The sequence below is a fragment of the Amorphotheca resinae genome (assembly GCF_003019875.1).
Source record: "Amorphotheca resinae ATCC 22711 unplaced genomic scaffold M430scaffold_9, whole genome shotgun sequence".
In the NCBI taxonomy this organism is placed as follows: Eukaryota; Fungi; Ascomycota; class Leotiomycetes; order Helotiales; family Amorphothecaceae; genus Amorphotheca; species Amorphotheca resinae.
Window position 1 is genome coordinate 941,077 of NW_020194479.1, and position 18,767 is coordinate 959,843.

The 18,767-nt window shown below is 49.3% G+C and overlaps 11 protein-coding genes across 11 annotated transcripts; 6 read left to right on the forward strand and 5 right to left on the reverse strand.

Moving 5' to 3' along the window:
• Positions 1-193: 193 nt before the first annotated feature.
• Positions 194-1,389, reverse strand: M430DRAFT_105287 (hypothetical protein; the record flags this gene model as incomplete). Its single annotated transcript, XM_024860998.1, has 2 exons — positions 194-315; positions 369-1,389. The coding sequence occupies 2 exons, from the start codon at positions 1,387-1,389 to the stop codon at positions 194-196; spliced, it is 1,143 nt and encodes a 380-aa protein (XP_024719059.1).
• A 2,321-nt stretch (positions 1,390-3,710) lies between these two features.
• On the reverse strand, positions 3,711-4,079 carry M430DRAFT_106012 (hypothetical protein; the record flags this gene model as incomplete). The annotated part of the gene is made up of 2 exons (XM_024861045.1): positions 3,711-3,833; positions 3,891-4,079. The coding sequence occupies 2 exons, from the start codon at positions 4,077-4,079 to the stop codon at positions 3,711-3,713; spliced, it is 312 nt and encodes a 103-aa protein (XP_024719060.1).
• Positions 4,080-4,264: 185 nt separating this feature from the next.
• On the forward strand, positions 4,265-7,318 carry M430DRAFT_143677 (hypothetical protein). The gene is made up of 2 exons (XM_024862837.1): positions 4,265-7,037; positions 7,096-7,318. The coding sequence occupies exons 1-2, from the start codon at positions 4,305-4,307 to the stop codon at positions 7,276-7,278; spliced, it is 2,916 nt and encodes a 971-aa protein (XP_024719061.1). The 5' UTR covers positions 4,265-4,304; the 3' UTR covers positions 7,279-7,318.
• A 711-nt stretch (positions 7,319-8,029) lies between these two features.
• M430DRAFT_20982 (glycoside hydrolase family 81 protein) lies at positions 8,030-8,467 on the forward strand (the record flags this gene model as incomplete). The annotated part of the gene is made up of 2 exons (XM_024864409.1): positions 8,030-8,164; positions 8,291-8,467. The coding sequence occupies 2 exons, from the start codon at positions 8,030-8,032 to the stop codon at positions 8,465-8,467; spliced, it is 312 nt and encodes a 103-aa protein (XP_024719062.1).
• Positions 8,468-8,493: 26 nt separating this feature from the next.
• Positions 8,494-8,972, forward strand: M430DRAFT_278076 (glycoside hydrolase family 81 protein; the record flags this gene model as incomplete). The annotated part of the gene is made up of 1 exon (XM_024865729.1): positions 8,494-8,972. The coding sequence occupies one exon, from the start codon at positions 8,494-8,496 to the stop codon at positions 8,938-8,940; it is 447 nt and encodes a 148-aa protein (XP_024719063.1). The 3' UTR covers positions 8,941-8,972.
• A 1,284-nt stretch (positions 8,973-10,256) lies between these two features.
• Positions 10,257-10,671, forward strand: M430DRAFT_264479 (hypothetical protein; the record flags this gene model as incomplete). Its single annotated transcript, XM_024865398.1, has 1 exon — positions 10,257-10,671. A coding segment is annotated over one exon (305 nt), but the record flags the coding sequence as incomplete, so codon positions are not given.
• A 346-nt stretch (positions 10,672-11,017) lies between these two features.
• On the forward strand, positions 11,018-12,533 carry M430DRAFT_20984 (hypothetical protein; the record flags this gene model as incomplete). Its single annotated transcript, XM_024864410.1, has 4 exons — positions 11,018-11,422; positions 11,487-11,720; positions 11,774-12,364; positions 12,423-12,533. 4 exons carry the CDS (start codon positions 11,018-11,020, stop codon positions 12,531-12,533), a joined length of 1,341 nt encoding a protein of 446 aa, XP_024719065.1.
• A 157-nt stretch (positions 12,534-12,690) lies between these two features.
• M430DRAFT_36235 (hypothetical protein) lies at positions 12,691-13,918 on the reverse strand. Its single transcript, XM_024866894.1, has 2 exons — positions 13,741-13,918; positions 12,691-13,666 (listed from the first exon to the last, which is right to left on the reverse strand). The coding sequence occupies exons 1-2, from the start codon at positions 13,871-13,873 to the stop codon at positions 12,867-12,869; spliced, it is 933 nt and encodes a 310-aa protein (XP_024719066.1). The 5' UTR covers positions 13,874-13,918; the 3' UTR covers positions 12,691-12,866.
• Positions 13,919-14,092: 174 nt separating this feature from the next.
• M430DRAFT_68217 (hypothetical protein) lies at positions 14,093-15,401 on the reverse strand. Its single transcript, XM_024869337.1, has 2 exons — positions 15,159-15,401; positions 14,093-15,026 (listed from the first exon to the last, which is right to left on the reverse strand). The coding sequence occupies exons 1-2, from the start codon at positions 15,295-15,297 to the stop codon at positions 14,221-14,223; spliced, it is 945 nt and encodes a 314-aa protein (XP_024719067.1). The 5' UTR covers positions 15,298-15,401; the 3' UTR covers positions 14,093-14,220.
• Positions 15,402-16,091: 690 nt separating this feature from the next.
• On the forward strand, positions 16,092-17,438 carry M430DRAFT_124983 (hypothetical protein). The gene has a single exon (XM_024861935.1). The coding sequence runs from the start codon at positions 16,180-16,182 to the stop codon at positions 17,296-17,298; it is 1,119 nt and encodes a 372-aa protein (XP_024719068.1). The 5' UTR covers positions 16,092-16,179; the 3' UTR covers positions 17,299-17,438.
• Positions 17,439-17,452: 14 nt separating this feature from the next.
• M430DRAFT_105603 (hypothetical protein) lies at positions 17,453-18,031 on the reverse strand (the record flags this gene model as incomplete). Its single annotated transcript, XM_024861015.1, has 2 exons — positions 17,453-17,850; positions 17,908-18,031. 2 exons carry the CDS (start codon positions 18,029-18,031, stop codon positions 17,453-17,455), a joined length of 522 nt encoding a protein of 173 aa, XP_024719069.1.
• Between the last annotated feature and the right edge of the window lie 736 nt (positions 18,032-18,767).

The window sequence follows — 18,767 nt, forward strand, 5'->3', positions numbered from 1 at the left end:
TTCAAAGACCTTATATTATGGGTGCCAGATGGGTGCAAGCTGATGATGAATTTATTCAAGGAGAACAACCAACACCATAAGACAAGTGCAGTATCGCCTGATTATCTAAATTGAAGATTGTCTTTGACGAGGATATATTGCGCCAGAGTACAACTGTGTAAAAGCAGGAGGCGCTCAATTCACACCTTCCTCACTACTGATCCTTTTCGAGGCCCTGCTTACTTTGCGCAACGGATATTGGGACTTCCGTCATGGCGGCGAGCCGGAATAGATGGCGCGCTTGCAGACCGGTGTCATAATCCACCGTTCCCGTATCTACAGAGGTCGTCAGATAGTCTATACAGAGGGTATCAGTTCTAAAGACATACGCAGTGTGGTTCTGCCATCGAACATAACCACTGAGTGCTTCTCCCAGTGAATTCTGGCCTGGAAATCGTGCCCCATTCTAATGATATCCATCAGAAACTTCGTAACGGCCTCCGCTTCTAGATCTTTGAGACCAATGAAATCTTTGGGCCATTCCAGATTCACGAAGATAGATCTTTCGCCCGTGACCGGGTGTACTCGCACCATGGGGTGAACTGAGTCGATGGGATTAGAGCGTACAAGACCCTTGTTCGCTCGCGCAAACGCAATCAACTTCTCAGAGGTATGAATCGCATGCACTTGATCGATCATTCCCTGAAATGCGGGCGAGAGACGTTTGTAAGCCTCAGCTGTATCTGCAACTACGGTATCGCCTCCAACATCAGGACAGGCCAATATGCCGAGCATAATATAACCGGGAGGTTGCCTCTCGTAACTGACGTCGTGATGCCATAAAGTAGAGGTCATCTTGGTCTCGAAGAACTTCTTGATCTCTTCCTCATTACTATCCCGATGTATAATATGGAACTGAGGAAACCCTTTAACAGCACCGGTAACTGGCTGGATGCTGAGCTTGCCGAAGTGGCTCATGAAGTCTACCTGGAACTGGGGGCCAGCTCGAAGAAAATCTAGCTGTTCCCGAAGGATTACTACTTTCCGTTCACATATTAGGAGAGCCAGTTCATCCTTCGCTTCATCTGAGAGGGTTTCCAGCTTGACACCAGTCAAAATTGTACCCATCCTAGGGGTGATCGGTTGAGCGGTCACCCCGCTCTGGAATAGATGTGGCTTTTCTTTGTTGGCTCGGAGGGCAGGGTCATGGTATTCGAAGATGGGGAAATCGTCGAACCAGACACCGGGCTCCCACACAGGAAGATACTCTGGAAATTCCGTCCTGCCTTTGATGTAACGCTTGTAGTCTTCGGAAAGCGGTTTATATGGGATATTGATGTCGTAGGTAGTCTTGGGCTCGGCGGACTCGGCGGGCTCGGCGGGCTCATCATAGATTCGACTTGGTGCCATGATGGAGGTATGCGGAACTGCTATGTCTCAAATATTTCCCGAACGAAATCAGACAATGCTCTGCATGAGGGGCCATCTCGCTGGCTTCTGTGGGGGATATGTACTCGGACAGGATCAAACAGTGCACAGTGCTCAGCAGGGACTAACTTGCCGGCCCTTGTGGCGAGTACGGTCATAAGGAGAACTTACCTCGGAGCATCGCTGGTATGCCCCTCAGTTCGAATGATTGACATGACTTGATATGACCCCGAGGGGGGCTGAAGGGAAGAACATGGGCTCTAAGGCGTGGGGACTGCGGGATGCATCATGCGGCGGTGCAGTGGAGACTCCTGTACCGTTTGTGCTGATCACAGCCCAAAATCAAGAGTATAGAAGACTGTCCGAGCTGTGGAGCCGTTGAATACGTGGCTGCTCGACACAAGTCGTGTATGCATGAAGTTCACCTTTTCATAAGTACCTGGGTAAAGAGAGGTACCTGTGTCGTAGCCTCGTAGGTAGGTAGGTAAGGTAAGATAGGTAGTAGGCAGTAAATAAGTAAATAAGTAAGGCGTCGTACATACCTTAGACCCGCCGCCTCTAGGCGCGCAGGTGGGGTTCAAATAGCGAGGTTAGGTGTGCGCCAATCAAATTAGGTTCGGTTGCGTGAGAGTGCCAAGATTTCCTGGTCCACTGGTCCACTGGTCCATGGCCAGATCTCTCTCCCAACTCCACAATACACGGGTTGACAAGACACTCTGAGCAGCACTGGCGTTATCCACGAATCGCCTAAACCCATACATTTGTGACCATATTTGTGACCATGGCAAGCACTTCCGCAGAGGCCGGATTCTCGAGGCCGACGCCTGAGTGTGATTGGCAGCAACCACACCACAGGGATCAGTCAGGGGACAACATCAGGAAAGGATAGCGATAGCGGTGGACACGCGTCTACCGTGGCATCTACACCTTTCCTTGCCCCTCTACTCCGTACTCCAGTCTCCTGCCTGCCAAGTGACAATGCTGATCTCTTGCTAGGCCCATGCCATCCTGGCCATGGGCCCATGAGAAGAATCGAACTAGAGTGACAGTGAGCAGAAAACGACGCATTGAGCTGCATCCCTAACGGTCGGTCCGGATGCTAGCTTTCTTCCTAGATGGATACTTCCAAGCAGGCAAAATGCTCGTTTGGAGGCCAAACAACCAGCCACCCAGGATATTCTATATTATCCGGAAATATTTTCCCCATGGGCTGTCTATGAAGATGCCACCATTTTCACCCATGGCGAGGCAGATGACTGCATCCATAGTCTCGGTGTTGCCCAAAACAGGTATCTCAGAGGTATAGGCATCCGTGTTCGTGAAGTTTTAAGTGAAGACTTTGAGCCCCAACTAAACCTGGATTATCTCTCCTTGATATAGCTCTTGCTGTTTTACAATGAGATATATCCACATTGCCGGTTATTGCCCGAGAATTCTCAACCAAGATGATGACGATAAGTTTGATGTGAGAGGGTAGTGGCAGAAGTCTCCACGGCCAAGTACAATCCCATGTAGGTTGCGTAGAGGAAGTAGATCGACAGTGCGCTTGGCCGGAATCAACAATAGACTGACTCTTGAGAGCATAAATAGAAACTAGTCTTGAACAAGTGACAGTTGGATATGGTAGCAGCCTTCTCTGTGATATGCAGCAGAGTGCTTCCACTAAGTAGTGAAGATGCAAGACAGTCAGTTTCGTGGATCCCCCGAAGGTCTTTAAAGTTATTTGGAATAAAGGAAAAAACGACGATATAATGTTCTTCTCGGTCTCTTTGACCATCAGAAATCCATTGTCCCCCGGAATTTAGAGCATAAATGAAGGTATGAAACAAGTAATGTGAGAAGTGACAACGAAGTTGGACGCTGTTCGATTGGGGAGCAATCCGCAGAAGCCACTTGTATGGGAAACAAGTTGTTACAGTAGCTGCCAACCTTGACTTGCTATCTTCAGGGCTTACGGATACCATTTTGTTCAATGTGCCTCGTATGATTCCGCAGCATGACCTTACATACTTGATCCGAGAAACTTTCCTGCCCACTTGTGCACGTTTCCTCTCGTACGGCTGGCGTCTGCTCCAGAACTCGAATAAGGCATGTAGAGTTTATCTCTCTTGATAGAAATATATAGCTCGCATTTCTGAGGGAAACAATTGGTATTCTCGTCGTAGTTTCAAACCCACTATTCTTTGTATTTGTACAGACAGCCCAACGCCACGTCCCTATGATACATTCCCCAATGGCTAAGGCGTGTCAGTGGGATTCCGGATCACATACAGATATGCCTTACCATAAGTAAAACACATCACTCAATCCTCTCCATTTTCAACTTTCCACCGCGACAGATATGCCTCTCCACTCAGTGCGCCTTTCGGGTCCCCTTCAAATCGACCTCTGGTGGGTTTTATCTTCCTCGTGACGAACGGCGTGAGCTATAAAGCAGTTAGTATCCATAGCCCGCAGCGCTCCCCCGTTACTAGTCTCCATACCTTGAAGTCTTTGAGGTTTTTCGGCACAACATATGTCCTAACCTTATGCCATTCTATAATGTACCCTCCATGTTGAGTATGGCGACCGGTCGAGCCAGATCCCGTCCCCTTATAGAATCCTTTATTGGCCTGCTTCGTAGATAGTGCGTGTCGTGCAACCCGCTTCAGGAGAGCTTGTGTGGGCTTCATGGCTGCTTGGCTGCTGAATTATGAGGTTGAAAGGTTGAACTTTGAAGGCTCGCACGCTCGTAAGAAGTTACCTTAGTTCTGTAAGGTAAGACGTTAAAGCCGCTAATTTAGATATTTGTAGTTAGCCTTGCGGCCCCACCAAAAAAAAGTTCCCCGACCTCGAAATTTCGTCGAGTTGACCTGGAAATCCAGCGATCTTTGCGCAGACTCTTGGAACTGCAAATTATGCCTGGAAGACAATCCCATGGCGGCGCTCCGTCGAAAAAGCCAAAGGGGCGGGTAAATTCGAAAAAGAGATCATTAGACGCCTTTGCCATTGCCTCCGCTCAAAACCCCGAAAAGATCAAAATCAGACAACATCGTCTTGGAGAGAGTGAGGGAGGAAACCGACCTGGGAAGCGTCCGCGCGGCGAAGAAGATGACGAAGATGAGGAGCCCAGTTTCAATACAAAGAAGCAACGCAAAGGATCGGAAAAGGGTCGGTTTGACGAGCTAGATTTGGATGAGGGAAATGATAGTGAGGGTAACGAGTGGAAGCTTGGCCAGGTCGATAGCGACGATGACAGTGACCTCGACAGTGATGAGGCTTTTGGAGAAAGCGACGAGGAGAGATTTGAAGGGTTTAGGTTTTCAGGGGGCTCTAGTAAAAAGAGTACCAAGAAAACACGTTCCCGTCCAAAAGCTGTGAACCTGGATGAGGACGACGATGACGATGATGAAGGCTCGGATTCAGAATTGGAGGAAGGAGACCTTGGCGAGGATGCAATTGATCTTGCTGCTATGTTGGATGCAACAGAGGGAGACGACGAAGATGCGGCGGACAAGAACGGCGGCCGGGAAGATGGCGCAGGCTCTTCCGAGGAGGAAGATGAGGGGAGCGACATCTCAGACGAGGAATCTTCAATGTCATCTGCGGATGACGACGAATCTTCTGATCCAGCCAAACTCGAAGCCCTACGAAGCCTTATTGCGAATCTCCCACAGACTGACGAGTCGAGTCGAGCCCCGGCTAAGCAAAGAAGTGACGTTGCAAGCGAATATAGCAAGCCTTCGGATTTTGGGCTCACATCAAAGACAAAACTCACTTTAGAGGACCTTGGTCTCCCTACAATAAGGGATCCACAGATCAAAAAGTCTTTGAAATTCCTCGCATCTGATTCAAATGGGGAGAGCAAACGGAAAGGGATCCCTAAAACTCTTGAGGTTCCATTAGCCAAACGGCAGCAGGACCGTCTCGACCGAAGTGCGGCATATGAGAAGACCAAGGAAACATTAGAGAGATGGACAGAGACGGTCAAGCATAACCGCCGAGCAGACCATCTAATATTCCCGCTTCCCGACAACGATGTCGCATCAGCCCACGCAAACAGCCGGCTCCGGTCTACAGGCAATCAAAAACCCTTCAATGAGCTGGAAGCTACCATCCAAAATATCTTGGAGGAAAGTGGACTTGCCGCTGCGAATGGAAAGGATGACGAAGATCATATCCGTGAAATTGAGGAAATGGAAACAAAGAAAATGTCAATTGAGGAAGTCAAAGCTCGGAGGGATCAGCTACGGATGGCTCGAGAGTTACTCTTCCGTGAGGAAGCTAGGGCGAAGCGAATCAAGAAGATTAAAAGCAAGTCATACCGCAAGGTTCATCGCAAGCAGCGTGAGAAAGAGGAACGACTGAATAAGGAAGCGTTAGCAGAGGGAGGATTTGTGCCTTCTGAAGACGAGTTGGAAGCTCAGGATCGCAGACGAGCTACAGAGCGCATGGGTGCAAAACATAGGGGAAGTAAATGGGCGAAGGCTACGAAGGAAACTGGCCGAGCGGCCTGGGACGAAGATGCCAGAGCAGGCATTACTGAGATGGCAAGAAGAGATGAGGAACTTAGGAAAAGAGTGGAGGGCAGAGCTGTTAGGAAGGAATTTGAAGATGACTCTGAAATGTCAGCCAGCGATCCAGATGATGATGTCGATGGGGACGATGACGCAGAGCAGGCGAGGCTCCTTCGGCAGCTGGATGGGGTGAGCGGCACTGATACAGCAAACGGTTCTGCTCTCGGGTCCAGATTGGCAAATATGAAATTCATGCTCAAGGCCGAGGCAGCTAGGAAGAAGGAGAATGATGCTATGGTCGAGGATATCAGACGAGAACTAGCAGGAGAGGAATCGTCGCGTGAAGAAGAAGTAGATGATGATGACATTGGGCGAAGGGTCTTTGGCCCTTCCAGCAACAAAGTCCAGGACAAGGCAAAAATACAACGAAGGAGTGATTCTCAGGAGCCCGCCGGTTCTGATGACGATGAAGCAAATGATATATCGGAAGTCCATGGTGTTAATGATAACCCAAGCGGCACTTCAAGTTCTTCCCGGAGCCAACACCGAGTAAATGGAGCCTCCAGAACTCTGAAAATATCGTCGCCGAAGATCCAATCCAATCCAAGTTCTGAGGGTGGGGCCTGGTCAAAAACAGCATCCAAGCCAAGTTCAATTAGCAATGCGGAAGCCAATAGGCGTCGACATCAACGAAACAGTGCCGCTGAAGTAGAAGACCTTGACCTATCCAAAGCCGCCGTCATAGCCACGAAGCCCAAACGCAAGGGGGCTACCAAGAAGTCGTCAACGCTAGATATGCCTTCTGATGAAGAAAGCAACGATGAAAATCCAGTTCGGCTACCTTTCGCGATACAGGATCAGGAATTGATAAAGAGGGCATTTGCAGGTGCAGATGTAGTAGGAGAATTTGAAACCGAGAAGAAACAGACCATTGAGGATGAAGACGAGAAGGTTATCGACAACACCTTGCCTGGATGGGGGAGCTGGGTTGGAGAGGGTTTGAGCAAAAAGGAGAAGGCTCAAAATAAGAGAAACAAGGGGAGATTTTTGACGAAAGTTGAAGGCGTTAAGGAGCAAAATCGGAAGGACGCGAAGCTTGAGCGGGTAATCATTAATGAGAAGCGAGTTAAGAAGGTATGTGACATTCCTCTAATCTTCGAGGTGGACAGCCAATATCTAACATGGTGAACAGAACAGCAAATACCTAGCTCCGACTCTCCCACACCCCTTTGAGACAAGACAACAGTACGAGAGGTCCCTTCGATTACCCGTGGGACCGGAATGGGCAACGAAAGAAACATTCCAGGATGCTACGAAGCCTAGGATTCTGGTCAAGCAAGGCATCATCACTCCTATGTCAAAACCTTTGCTTTAGACATAAAAGCTTACTCAAATGGAATTATGGTCAATCTATGCAAAGCACTTGTGCAGTTTTTTTTCCGGGAAGCATGCCCGGAGACAAATCTCCTCCGTGAAGTTAAGTGGCGGCCAGTTGAGATTGTCCTGTGACTTGATCTGAGAAATCGACAAACCCTGGCGCTGCTGCACGTACGAAAACGTGGGGCCAGGGTTCCTGCAGTCGTAATTTGTACACATTGTTCTAACCCATAGCTCGACTCGCAATCTACTTGACATTCATATACAGCACGTTGCCAGATGGTAGTACCGTATCTTAGATAGGCACGATGTTATCGTTTTCTCGTTTTCTCTGTCAATGTATTCCGTCTCTAGCTGAACCTCTACCTTCTGGAAGCTTTCTGCGAGTGCAAGAGTCAATATTGGAGAATATCAATAATATTATTGTCCACTGCTTGTATTCAGTTTATGAGCCTTTCCACCAGTGTCGAACGGTGGGTGGTCTTTCGAGGCCGTCGTTCTCGACATGAGGATTTCAAATTTCTAAATTCCTCTTTCTCCTCGATTTTCCAGTGATAAACCCTACCTATCAACCTCGGTTGTTCCAGTTCTCAGTTCTCAGGATCCAGACAGCGGACACAATTATCATAAGCTCTGCTACAGCAGACGCTTTGCCCAGTGGGCCTTTCTCGATACCTCATCTGCACTCCAGTGCCATCATTTCTGTCAGAGCACCGTTGACGTCAATTACACTTACTACATCCTCCATAATGCCTGCGTATGATATCTTCAAGCCAGTAGCAACTGTCTCACCATCAGCTGGTATTAGCACTCATTCTGACTACCCAATTCCTAGACTCGGCATTAAACCACAGGATTTGCCAACTGGAACGAATAAATTCTACGTAAATTTCTTTCTCGACAGCCAGACTACGGCATTTTAGACGTATCTCTATTCGGTAGCATAGTCCAAAGGTAGAGGAAGGATAGGGAGCTAGGGAATGTCAATCCGGCATGTTGATGAGAACCAGAAGGTTTTTGGACCCACCACATCTGCAAATGCGGCTCAATATTTTATTTACCCCATCGGTATCCAATCGCTGGTTCTTTCTGCAGCTGAGCTGGGATCGCCAATGACTATCTCTATAGGTTCTATAACTGCCTTCTCCGCAAATGTCAACTTGTTGACAAAATCTGAAGCTGAATGAGCGATTACATTTCTTCTGGTGCAGGTATGTTTTTCGTCACTGGAGTCTATCATGGATACACCCCCGTCCTGCAGACTGGTGTGTTTTTACGTTCTATCACGAGATATACTCCAGCCCTGAGATTCAGGGTAACAAAGTACACAGTAGTTCCTGAAGATGAAGAAACAGGGCTGGCCTATACCTATTCCCCTTCTGGAAACGAGCTTGATTCCACTGTCGTTAGCAACGGCCTTGCACAAGTGACTTCTAACTTCAATGGCATTATCCAGGTTGCCAAGAACCCAGGTGGAGGGGCTGAAGCACTGTACGATGTTTGCTGCGAGCTCTATCCAATCACTATGACATTATCTGGCAGTGTCGACGGAGTTGTAGCCCCATCACGTTCAATCGCCTTCCCCGACCACCAGCTCGGCTCTCACCGGTATACGGCTCAATACCACGACGAAGGACATGGCAACTGCTGTAATTGCTAATTCATGAACACCAACAGAGAAACTCCCGACCAGTATGTGCTTTATCCCGGGGCGCCATCCACTGAACAAACGGACACTCCCAACTCCAGCTATTCCCGCCTATGAAGCATAGCGGCCAGAGAAATCTCTTGGGATATGAGGCAGACCAATCTTGATTTTATGTACTTCGGTGGCAAGGTCTGGGCCAACCCCTGGGGGAATTTGGCCACTAACGCTAATTCATGCAACTTATTCTAGGTGTTGGCAAAGCTCGCCGGAACCGTATACACGGTTCACGATCTCCTGGACGACGTAGGATGAGCTCGAGTAGGGTTGGCCGATCTCCAAGCTCCTTCCTGGTCTTCCAGCGACACGCAGCAATCCCTTCTCTTTTAGGAAACAGCCTGGAGAGGTATCGTTTCAAGGAGCCTAGATTCAGGTTTGCTTGTCACAAATGAAGGCCTCATCAATTCTTTCCTCAGAGATATTACCAATCCCTAAACCAAAGACAACTCCCTGTCAGTAGAAACTTTGACTTTATTATGGGCATCTATGGCCACACGGCGTCGGCGAAACGCTTCACAGGAAACATTCAGAGCCCTCCTCAGAGGATTCGATGTCCGCTTATGCTATTAAGATGTGAGGTAGGACTATCAGGGATAGCAACATGGAGGCACGAGGAAACCTGCAGCTTGCCGTAACTGCCCGATCATTACAGAATTATTTCTTATATGAGAGTAGCAATACCGTGGAACCTGCAAATTCTCTGGTATCCTGTTCGAAAACAAGGTCCATCACGCCACGTACTTCGGAGCCAACATTAGATACGTCCATGGTATATATATTTTCCATCCATACTAACTCAGACGGCAAAATTCGTGGCCCAGGACTAGAATACGTACTTTTTAAACGGACGAGTTCATTCTATTATAGGAGGACGGAAGGGGTTTTTATATGGCAACCTTGGATAGTTGACCCAAAGCCTCATGGAACTCCTTCATTCAGCCAGACTTGGATGATTCATGGTTGGGTCTCGCGCTTATATAAATCTTTGTGGGTCTTTCTTTCTCTTGTAGTGAGAATTGGCCCTGCTATGTCCTGTAGACTCACATGGGCTGGCATGGATAAGTTACTGTAAGGCTGTCCAATACAGAAACATCGAATATAGAATATAGAATATAGAATAGAATAGATGGAATAGAATACCTACCTAGAGGCTCACATGTGCCTGGTAAGGTATTTACGGAGTAAAGTATATCGTGACTAAGCCGTGGCCAGGTACCAGGTATTTATTTACCTCTTCGATCCGCGCGTTACCCGTTACCCAGGCGAAACGGCCATGAGCTATTGCATGCCAAGAAGCAGCTATGGGGAGATCGCTCTGTATGTACGTCAGCAGCATGCATCCAAGGTGAGGCATATTTTTGCTATATCTTCCAGCTATTTTATCTCCTTTTATTACTTCCTCTACAGTACCTACCTCCGCTCCAGGGGTTTATCCAGAGAAGAAACGAAACTGAGGGTGGGAATTTGGCAAGCGATTCATGAAACAGTTCAGTTGAGACCTCCGCCCTCAACTACGACCTCAACTACGACTACAACTACCTTACCAATACACAGACCCTCGCACAAGCAAGTGTGAGCCAGCAAAAGCACAACAGCTCAAGCTTCTGCCCAGCCCGACGGCATAGACAAAGCTGCCAATCAGCATGGTGTGTGAGTCGGCCTCTTCTCTCTTTCCTCTCTTCTCCGCCGTCTTTCTCCTCAAGCCTAGGAGCTTCTACAATACCCTGGCCTATCTACTGCCTTCTCCCGCCCCCTCTACAGGTGATTGCGTGTGCTAGATACCGGCAATCTCCCCTCCATTGCTCCATCAATTCGCGCTATATTTACGGTCCCGGCCCTCCGTTCTTTGCACAGCCGTTTTGCCAAGGCCCAATAAAATCTCGGTGCGATTCACTGGTTACCCTTACTGACTTCTACCTTTGCGCTTTGATATGTAGCAGCAGGAGTCCCCTTTAGAACCGAGTTGCGCCGCACGAGGTCTTCCGTCCAAGGTAGAAACCGGTCTTTCTCACAGCGAACTCTCTCCGGCAACATGACGGACGGCCAGGATGAACGGTCCCCGTTAATCGCGCACGCGAATAGAGATGGGAATGGAGACGCTCGTCCTCACTCAACCCTGCACGAGCTCTTTTTGAACAAGTACACTCCTGGAATGGATAGCGAGAACAAGCTCGTGAGCTTGTGCGCACACGTCTTCAATGTTACCAAGATAACACTGCTGAGCAACTATGTCAATGTCCTCCTAGTCTTCGTACCCTTGGGTATTGTCGCAGGTGCAACGGGCTGGAACCCGACAACGGTGTTCATCCTCAACTTCTTCGCAATCGTGCCTCTGGCAGCTGTTCTCTCATTCGCAACGGAGGAGATATCAATGAAGCTGGGCCAGACAATGGGAGGGCTTTTAAATGCTACCTTTGGCAATGCTGTGGAGCTTATTGTATGTACTAAGATAAAAAAAGACAATTGTGGCCTCGTTGCACATCTAACCAGCTTTTTAATAGGTCAGTATCGTCGCGTTGAAAAACGGAGAAATCAGAATTGTCCAATCTAGCATGTTGGGAAGCATCTTGTCGAACATTCTCTTGGTACTGGGATGTTGCTTTCTAGCTGGAGGTGTCAGAAACACAAGGACAGGTCTAGCGGCTGGCATTGAACAGACTTTCAACACGACCGTGGCATCTACCATGTCCTCCTTGATGGCTATATCTTCGGCTTCTCTTATCATCCCCGCCACAGTGAGCTCTCCCCAGCGTTTAGACCCACCCTAACCTCTGCTAAATATCACCAGCTCTTTACTGTTCTTAAAAACTCGTCAATGGACACCGACGGGAACATATTGGTTCTCTCTCGCGGCACTGCCATTATTCTTCTGGTCCTTTACATTCTCTACCTCGTCTTCCAGCTCCGCACCCATGCGAATCTTTTCGATGCCGAAAACCAACTGGAGGATGGCGAAGAAGAGGAGCCATCCATGGGTCCTCTGCCCGCAACATTGGTGCTCGTTGCTGTTACTATCACAGTGGCTATCTGTGCTGAATATCTGGTCGATAGCATCGATGCACTTGTAGAAACCGCGCATATCTCCAAGACCTTTGTTGGTCTAGTTCTTTTGCCTATCGTTGGAAATGCAGCTGAACATGTGACTGCAGTAGTCGTTGCTCTCAAAGACAAAATGGATTTGGCTATGGGGGTAGCCATTGGGTCCTCCATGCAAATTGCTCTGCTGGTAACGCCCTTCCTCGTGATCCTAGGCTGGATCATCAACCAACCCATGACACTCCACTTTGAGACTTTCGAGACGGTAGTCTTCTTCTTGAGTGTTCTCGTCGTCACCTATGTTATTGGAGATGGCAAATCTAACTATCTTGAGGGCGCTATGGTGAGTCTCTTCACCCCAAGAACATATGAAAGGACACTAATTTCGATCGACCTGATAGTTGCTCGGTCTATACATTATCATTGCACTTGCCTTCCTGGTGTACCCCGATGGTGCGGCGGATCTGCCAGGTCTAGCGGTGAGGTCTGTCAAGGGGTTGATGGGGTATTAAGGTAGTAAGCCTCTCAATGGGTGAAGGGATCCAAAACCCCCCCAGAAAGCCCCGTCAAACGATGTAGAATTATGGGAGTGGTCAAGGATATGCGGATGTTGTGGAAACCGTACGACGAGGGTTCCTTTGTACTTTTATCAGTATTAGCTGAAGCTAACCCAAATAACAATTTTCCTTGATACTGTTGATGATATAAGTGACTTGCTTTGACCTCTCACCTTGCAGAGACGTATGTGCATATATGTAAATACAGGGTAGCAGAGCTCGTCAACGCCTACCGAAGCTACGGAGGCAAGGAAGTAAGTCGTCACAGTACAGGTGTTCCCGAAAGTGTCATATACCCAATGCATCGTACTTCCCAGCCAGCCTCCTCCTCACTGCCAGCGAGGGGTAATTCACCTTATTCTCCGGATCCAGCCCCTCTCGCTCTGTCTTATGCCTCCGTTTCTTCTGCTCGTGCTTCTCCTTCCTCTTCCGTCCAGTATCGTCACTCTCATCATCATTTTCCCGTCTCTCCGCCTCTCTTTTCTGGAGTTTATCCTCGCCCATAACCCTACTCCTATCCATATTTCTCCTCCTCCCATCCTTCCTTGAGCTTCTCTGGTACTGCTCCTTTTCAGCCCGCCTCCTGCATTTCTCCTCCGCCTCTCGACTGACCACCCACGGAATCCTCAACACATCCTTTCGAAACGACAGAACTTCATTCCAGCATCGGACTTCCTGTTCCGTACTCCGCATCACCTCAACCTTGATTATCTCTACCTGTTTCATCTCCCGAAAGCTGCTTGGTTTGCCCTTTATCTTGACCACAGCACCAACATCGATGTCCTGCCATGGAACCCAGGGCGTCTCTACAGTGGGAGTGGGTAGTTCTTCTGGTTTTGCCGGCTTACGGATATCCGCCTTCAAGGCAGACGTTGAAGTCATACGGTTAGGGTCGGAGGCCTTGTCGAGGTGCGCGGGGATAGCTGGGCCGGGTGACGGAGGAGCAGGACATGTGCATTCGATGCACATGCCACTGCTATCATCAATGGTGAAGATTCTTCGGGCGAAGAATTCATCAATAGCTACTATGACGCCGGTGACACGCACCCATTTTATCGGGTGGTTTCCATAATGGTATAATTCTTTTCCTACAGGTTGTTTTAGCTATCAGCTCCTCAAATTCGCTATGGAAAAGATCGACAAGAAAGGGAAATCACAGTACCATTATCGAACATTCCCACACTCTGCAGGGCGTGCACGTCGACAGCTCGCAGCGGACACCATCTTCCGATCGTAGGAGATAACTCATGGCAATAATCGGGATAGATGTTAGATTTCTCATCGCCGAATGTCATGGCATGATTCACGGGTTCCGAGCAAAGCGCGGGTATGGGTTGGGGATAAAGGGTGTTGCTGGGCAAGAGTTGTTTGGTGAGACGCGTCTGGAATCGCGTGGCAGGTATCGGTCACGTGAAATCCCCACTGTAGGATAGGTAGAAACTCCCGCCGATCAAGAGGTAGGATACCAAGACTCAATGGAGGACTGGGGTAAAGAGAGATTTTAGTTATTGAAAATGCATGTTCCCATTTCTGTGGTATCAAGGACCAAATATAACTGCCATGGAGACGCCACTCTCATCGCATTCCCTCCCATTCCCGGAACTCCCTGTAAAGTTACATGGCTGAAAACTCCCAGTACTACTCAGCGCTTCGCTCGCTTTGCCTTTCGTCCCTCCGATGCTTCACCTCCGGCGGCAGCCTTCCCGTTCTTGAGCTTGGCCGCGGCCTTCTGGAATGCTTCCTCCGAGGGCATACCGTCTTCGTCTTCCTCATCCTCCGAACCCCGTTTCTTGCTTCTCTTGCCCTTTGACTTCTTGCTATTACCAGCGTATTTGGCCTCTAAATTATCGAGGAATGAGCTTCGTCCGGCCTGGTTCTTCTTGATCAAGGCAGCCAAGGCGCCTTCGCCGTTCTCTTTCTTCCCACCTTTTCCCTTTCCGAAAAGCTTCTCTTCGATTCCCAGCTCTTTGGCATAAGCCATGGCTTCCTCTCCCTCGCTCCTAGCAGCTTTGAACCTCGCCTCCTTAGCCTTTGTTGTCTCCTCCGTATAAGCCTTATATGCCTGGACCTCCCCCTTCGCAATAGCCTCGTCAATGATTGCCCTAAACCGATCCTCATCCTCCAAGGGGTCGCTCAACATGACCGTGCTATAAATCCCGTCCCATTTGCCTTTAAATTTCTTGAATGCCTCCAGGACAGCATCTTTCTCCTCGACAGAGCCCTTGTACTCCTTGGAGAACTTCTCGATGGCTTCAGATGTCACCACGTCCCGGAACTGCTCTTGGTAAAAGTCGCTCCAACTGAAGTCGTCGAAATCGATGGACTCGGAGGTTGAGCCAGTAACATCGTAGCGCTTTCGTCGGACCGGGTCAGAAAGAATAGCGTATGCGAAGGCAATCTCTTGGAATTTGGTTTTGGCTTCGTCCTTGAGGTCTGCGGGGGCTTTGTCTGTGGAGGAAGTAGTTAGCAGATAGCTCGTCGCAGTGGTAGTGGAGTATCGTCTTGAACCAAGATGATATTAACACGAGACTGCTACTGGCGTCGAGTAGCATACAGTGATAGAACGAAATAGGATTATACCTGGATGGTGCCTCAAAGCGGCTCTGCGATATGCGGACTTGACTTCATCAGCAGTCGCGTCTTTGGATATACCTAAGACCGTGTATGGTTCAACGGTGGGCGGTTCTTCATCAACAAGGTCTTCTTGGGGCGGTGCCATATTGGTAGTACCGTACCGGCGAGACGGGAGTTGAATATTATGTTATTTATGGTTGTTGACGGGGGTGTTGACTGGGGAAAATAAATGTTGTAACGAAGCCGACGCGTCGGGTCGTGTAAAGTGGATTTCACGATTCCATGATTCCACGAGTCCAAGATTCTGGCCTGACTTGAACGAAAAGTACCTACACAACCCTACAAGTGTGCAAGGCAGAAGCCAGGTAACAAGGGACCAGACCAGGAGCCAAGACACACTAGATTTACTCTCATCTTCTGCCCTATGCAGTTCGAATGACTTCTATTTCATTTCAATCACGGTCTGATTTTACTTGGCTCAGTGTACCTTATCAAATTCGCACGTCTTTGCTGCTTGACCATACGAAGTTAAGAATGCCACCCAGCTACTGGCATACATAAGGAGAAGAGTGGTCAACCTCATGGAATCCGGTATTCCTTGTCTGCTGTCGATGTCGATGCCGCGATGCGTGGTACACGGTACAGTGTGCAAAGCAAGGTACCTTAGGTACCGTAAGGTAGCACCTACCTACAGCTCCGGAAAGAATAGGCAGATTGCATCTGGGCTAATTCAATTAAACAAATGTTCCCCGAGCAAGCAGCTGAGGGATCTGCGATAATGGTTGGAGATGCACAATATCAAATAATAATAAAGACAATGTGAGAAAGGAATCTGAGGCTCCGCGGTAGGAAAAGTACAGTCCCGTATCGATAAGAATCTCTGCCTTGAATATCAGGGTCAAAATACTCTGCAGCTTCAATAATCCCACTACTACAACTCTCAACTCTGTGAGAAATCCCAGCTTCAACCCGCACATCTAGTCTCAAGGATTTGACAAAGTAGTCATTCCACTGAGGCCTTTTTACCATGGCCACCCACGAGCAGCTCGAGTCTACCTCCTCCCGCCCTGCTCTTGACCCTACCACCTCGAAAGATGTCGCATCCTCCACAACACAGAAGGCAAAATCCGCTCAAGCGGGCGTGGCACCTACTACGATTCACATTGGCACAAGGAAGTCCGCCCTTGCCATGATCCAGACCGACATGGTCCTTAAAGCCCTCAAAAAGGCCCATCCGGCGGATCAATATGAATATGAAGTTCATGCCATGAGCACTATGGGAGACAAGAACCAAATCACCGCCCTCCATAACTTTGGCGCCAAAAGCCTTTGGACCCATGAGCTGGAGGCTGGATTGCTAGAAGGACGATTGGATATAATTGTGCATTCTTTGAAGGATATGCCTACGCAATTACCACCCAAATGTACGATTGGCTGCATAATGGAGAGAGAAGACCCTAGGGATGCGGTCGTTATGAAGGCATCACTGAATTACAAGAGTCTTGCTGAACTCCCGGCCGGATCAGTCGTTGGCACCAGCAGTGTGAGGCGCAGTGCGCAGGTCAAGAGAAAATATCCACATCTCAAGTTCAAGGATGTAAGAGGCAATGTTGGAACGAGATTAAGCAAGCTTGATGCGGAGGATGGCGAGTATGCATGTCTGATATTGGCGGCTGCGGGACTGATCAGAATGGATCTTGGTGGTCGAATTACACAGTACTTGGACTCGAAGACCACTGGCGGTGGACTGTTACATGCCGTTGGTCAGGGTGCGCTCGGCATTGAGATTAGGGAGGGAGATGAGAAGATTCTCGATGTTTTGAGACCCCTGGTTGATCATGATTCTACGTTGGCAGGTACCGCAGAGCGGAGTTTGATGCGTACATTAGAGGGAGGATGCAGTGTACCGATTGGAGTCGAAACAACATGGATCGAGAAGGGAAAGATGTTGATGAAAGCCATCGTTGTTAGTCTTGATGGAACAGAAAGTGTGGAGGCTGAGAGATTAGATGAGATCCTCACTACGAAAGACGCAGATGAGTTTGGTTGGAGGCTTGCCCAAGACCTGGTTGAGAAAGGGGCATCAAAGATTCTTGATGCGATCAACCTCAATCGCCAAGTTATTGCAGAAGGTGGCGGAGCTTAATTCAAACCCCAGATGGGTGGGCTTTCATGTAGAAAAGGGTGGGAAAAGTGCATACATTCTGCTCGTCCCATGCCTGCGAATAGCTGGCTTTTTCTCCCGCTGCCAAGAAACTCCATGTGGTTATTGCACCTCGAATTCTAAGTGTCTGAGCTCCCTATGCTTCCTCCGTAAACGCCTTATATTGGGCCGCGTCCATCAACTCTTCCAAATCCTTCACTCCATTTTCGCCGACCTCCACTTTCGCGATCCATCCGCCGCCAGCTCCATCGTCCTCAGGGCCCTTGTTGATAGCTGAGGGCGTCTCCTCCAGCAGCTCGTTAACGGATGTGATTGTACATGTGATGGGCGAATTGATATCTGAAGCGGACTTCACCGATTCCACTGCTCCAATTGTATCGCCCTTGGCGACCTCTAAGGGTGTGGATGGGAGTTCGACGTAGACGACATCGCCGAGAGCATGTGCTGCATACTGTGATATGCCAATGGTGCCGGTCTTGTTGTCTGGGGAAAGCTCGATCCACTCGTGATCCTTGGTAAACTTCTTGACTTGCACTGTATAATCGTCAACGTCATACTGCCTTCACGGATGGAAAGATGGCATGGCCTCACCAGCACTGGACACGGAAAAGGCGCGGATGGCGATGGGGGAAGCGCTCGACGCGGCGACTCTCGCCTTTGAGCTCTGTGCGAGGCGCAAAGCCACTGGTCGCAGAGATCGTGCAATTGATGCCATGGTAGGAGGCCGGGAGCGAAGAGGGAGGTTAGTTAGGTCAGGTAGGAAGCACGGCAGACAGGCAGACGGCGGGGAGGCACAGCGGAAGGATAGATGGGAGCTCTGGATGCTCTAGCTCTAGATGCTCTGGATGTTCGGGGGGGTGCCCTGGGCTCTGGAGAATCGAGATTGTGAGGCTATACGGGGGGGGCCGTGGTTCAGTGGTATAATGAATAGTCTCGAGTTGCTTTTGCGCGCCAGCAGCTATTTATGTTAAACGTTAAACGAAAGCCACCCCACTACCGGCAAGGATGGGCTGGGAGGGTTCCGGGGGATCAATACCTTAAGACAGCAGGTAAACAGTAAAGACACGATGCCAATGGGAAAGACAGTTAACAAGTCAATCAATCCCCAGATCGACCAACCGTGGGCACTTGGGGCTGGGATGGCAGAGGCGGCGGCGCTCTTTATATAGACGACGCAGACCCCATAACGGTGCATTGCCGCTGCGTGGGTTTGGCTCGCCGGACCATCGTCCAAATGCCAATACAACCAATACTTCCCGACTTCTCAAGGAAATAAATCCTCCCATCCATCTTCTTAACGCGTCCAAGTCGCGTGCCGCTCCACCAAGCCTGTTTTCCAGAGGCCAGCAGCAAAGCAAGCATCCCATCCCCTCTACATACTATCGACGATTCCTCCCGCGTCTCTTGAGCTCGAAGCCCGGCCCTGTCGTTGACGCCCATCCGCACAACGT

Excerpts from the sequence above, each read along its gene's own strand:
- M430DRAFT_143677 (XM_024862837.1), top strand. The coding sequence starts at position 4,305 with ATGCCTGGAAGACAATCCCATGGCGGCGCTCCGTCGAAAAAGCCAAAG. Across the intron at positions 7,038-7,095 it reads ATGAGAAGCGAGTTAAGAAG|AACAGCAAATACCTAGCTCC; the intron begins GTATGTGACATT and ends CATGGTGAACAG.
- M430DRAFT_36235 (XM_024866894.1), bottom strand. The coding sequence starts at position 13,873 with ATGACATTCGGCGATGAGAAATCTAACATCTATCCCGATTATTGCCAT. Across the intron at positions 13,667-13,740 it reads TGTGGGAATGTTCGATAATG|GAAAAGAATTATACCATTAT; the intron begins GTACTGTGATTT and ends AACAACCTGTAG.
- M430DRAFT_68217 (XM_024869337.1), bottom strand. The coding sequence starts at position 15,297 with ATGGCACCGCCCCAAGAAGACCTTGTTGATGAAGAACCGCCCACCGTT. Across the intron at positions 15,027-15,158 it reads CGCTTTGAGGCACCATCCAG|ACAAAGCCCCCGCAGACCTC; the intron begins GTATAATCCTAT and ends CTTCCTCCACAG.
- M430DRAFT_124983 (XM_024861935.1), top strand. The coding sequence starts at position 16,180 with ATGGCCACCCACGAGCAGCTCGAGTCTACCTCCTCCCGCCCTGCTCTT.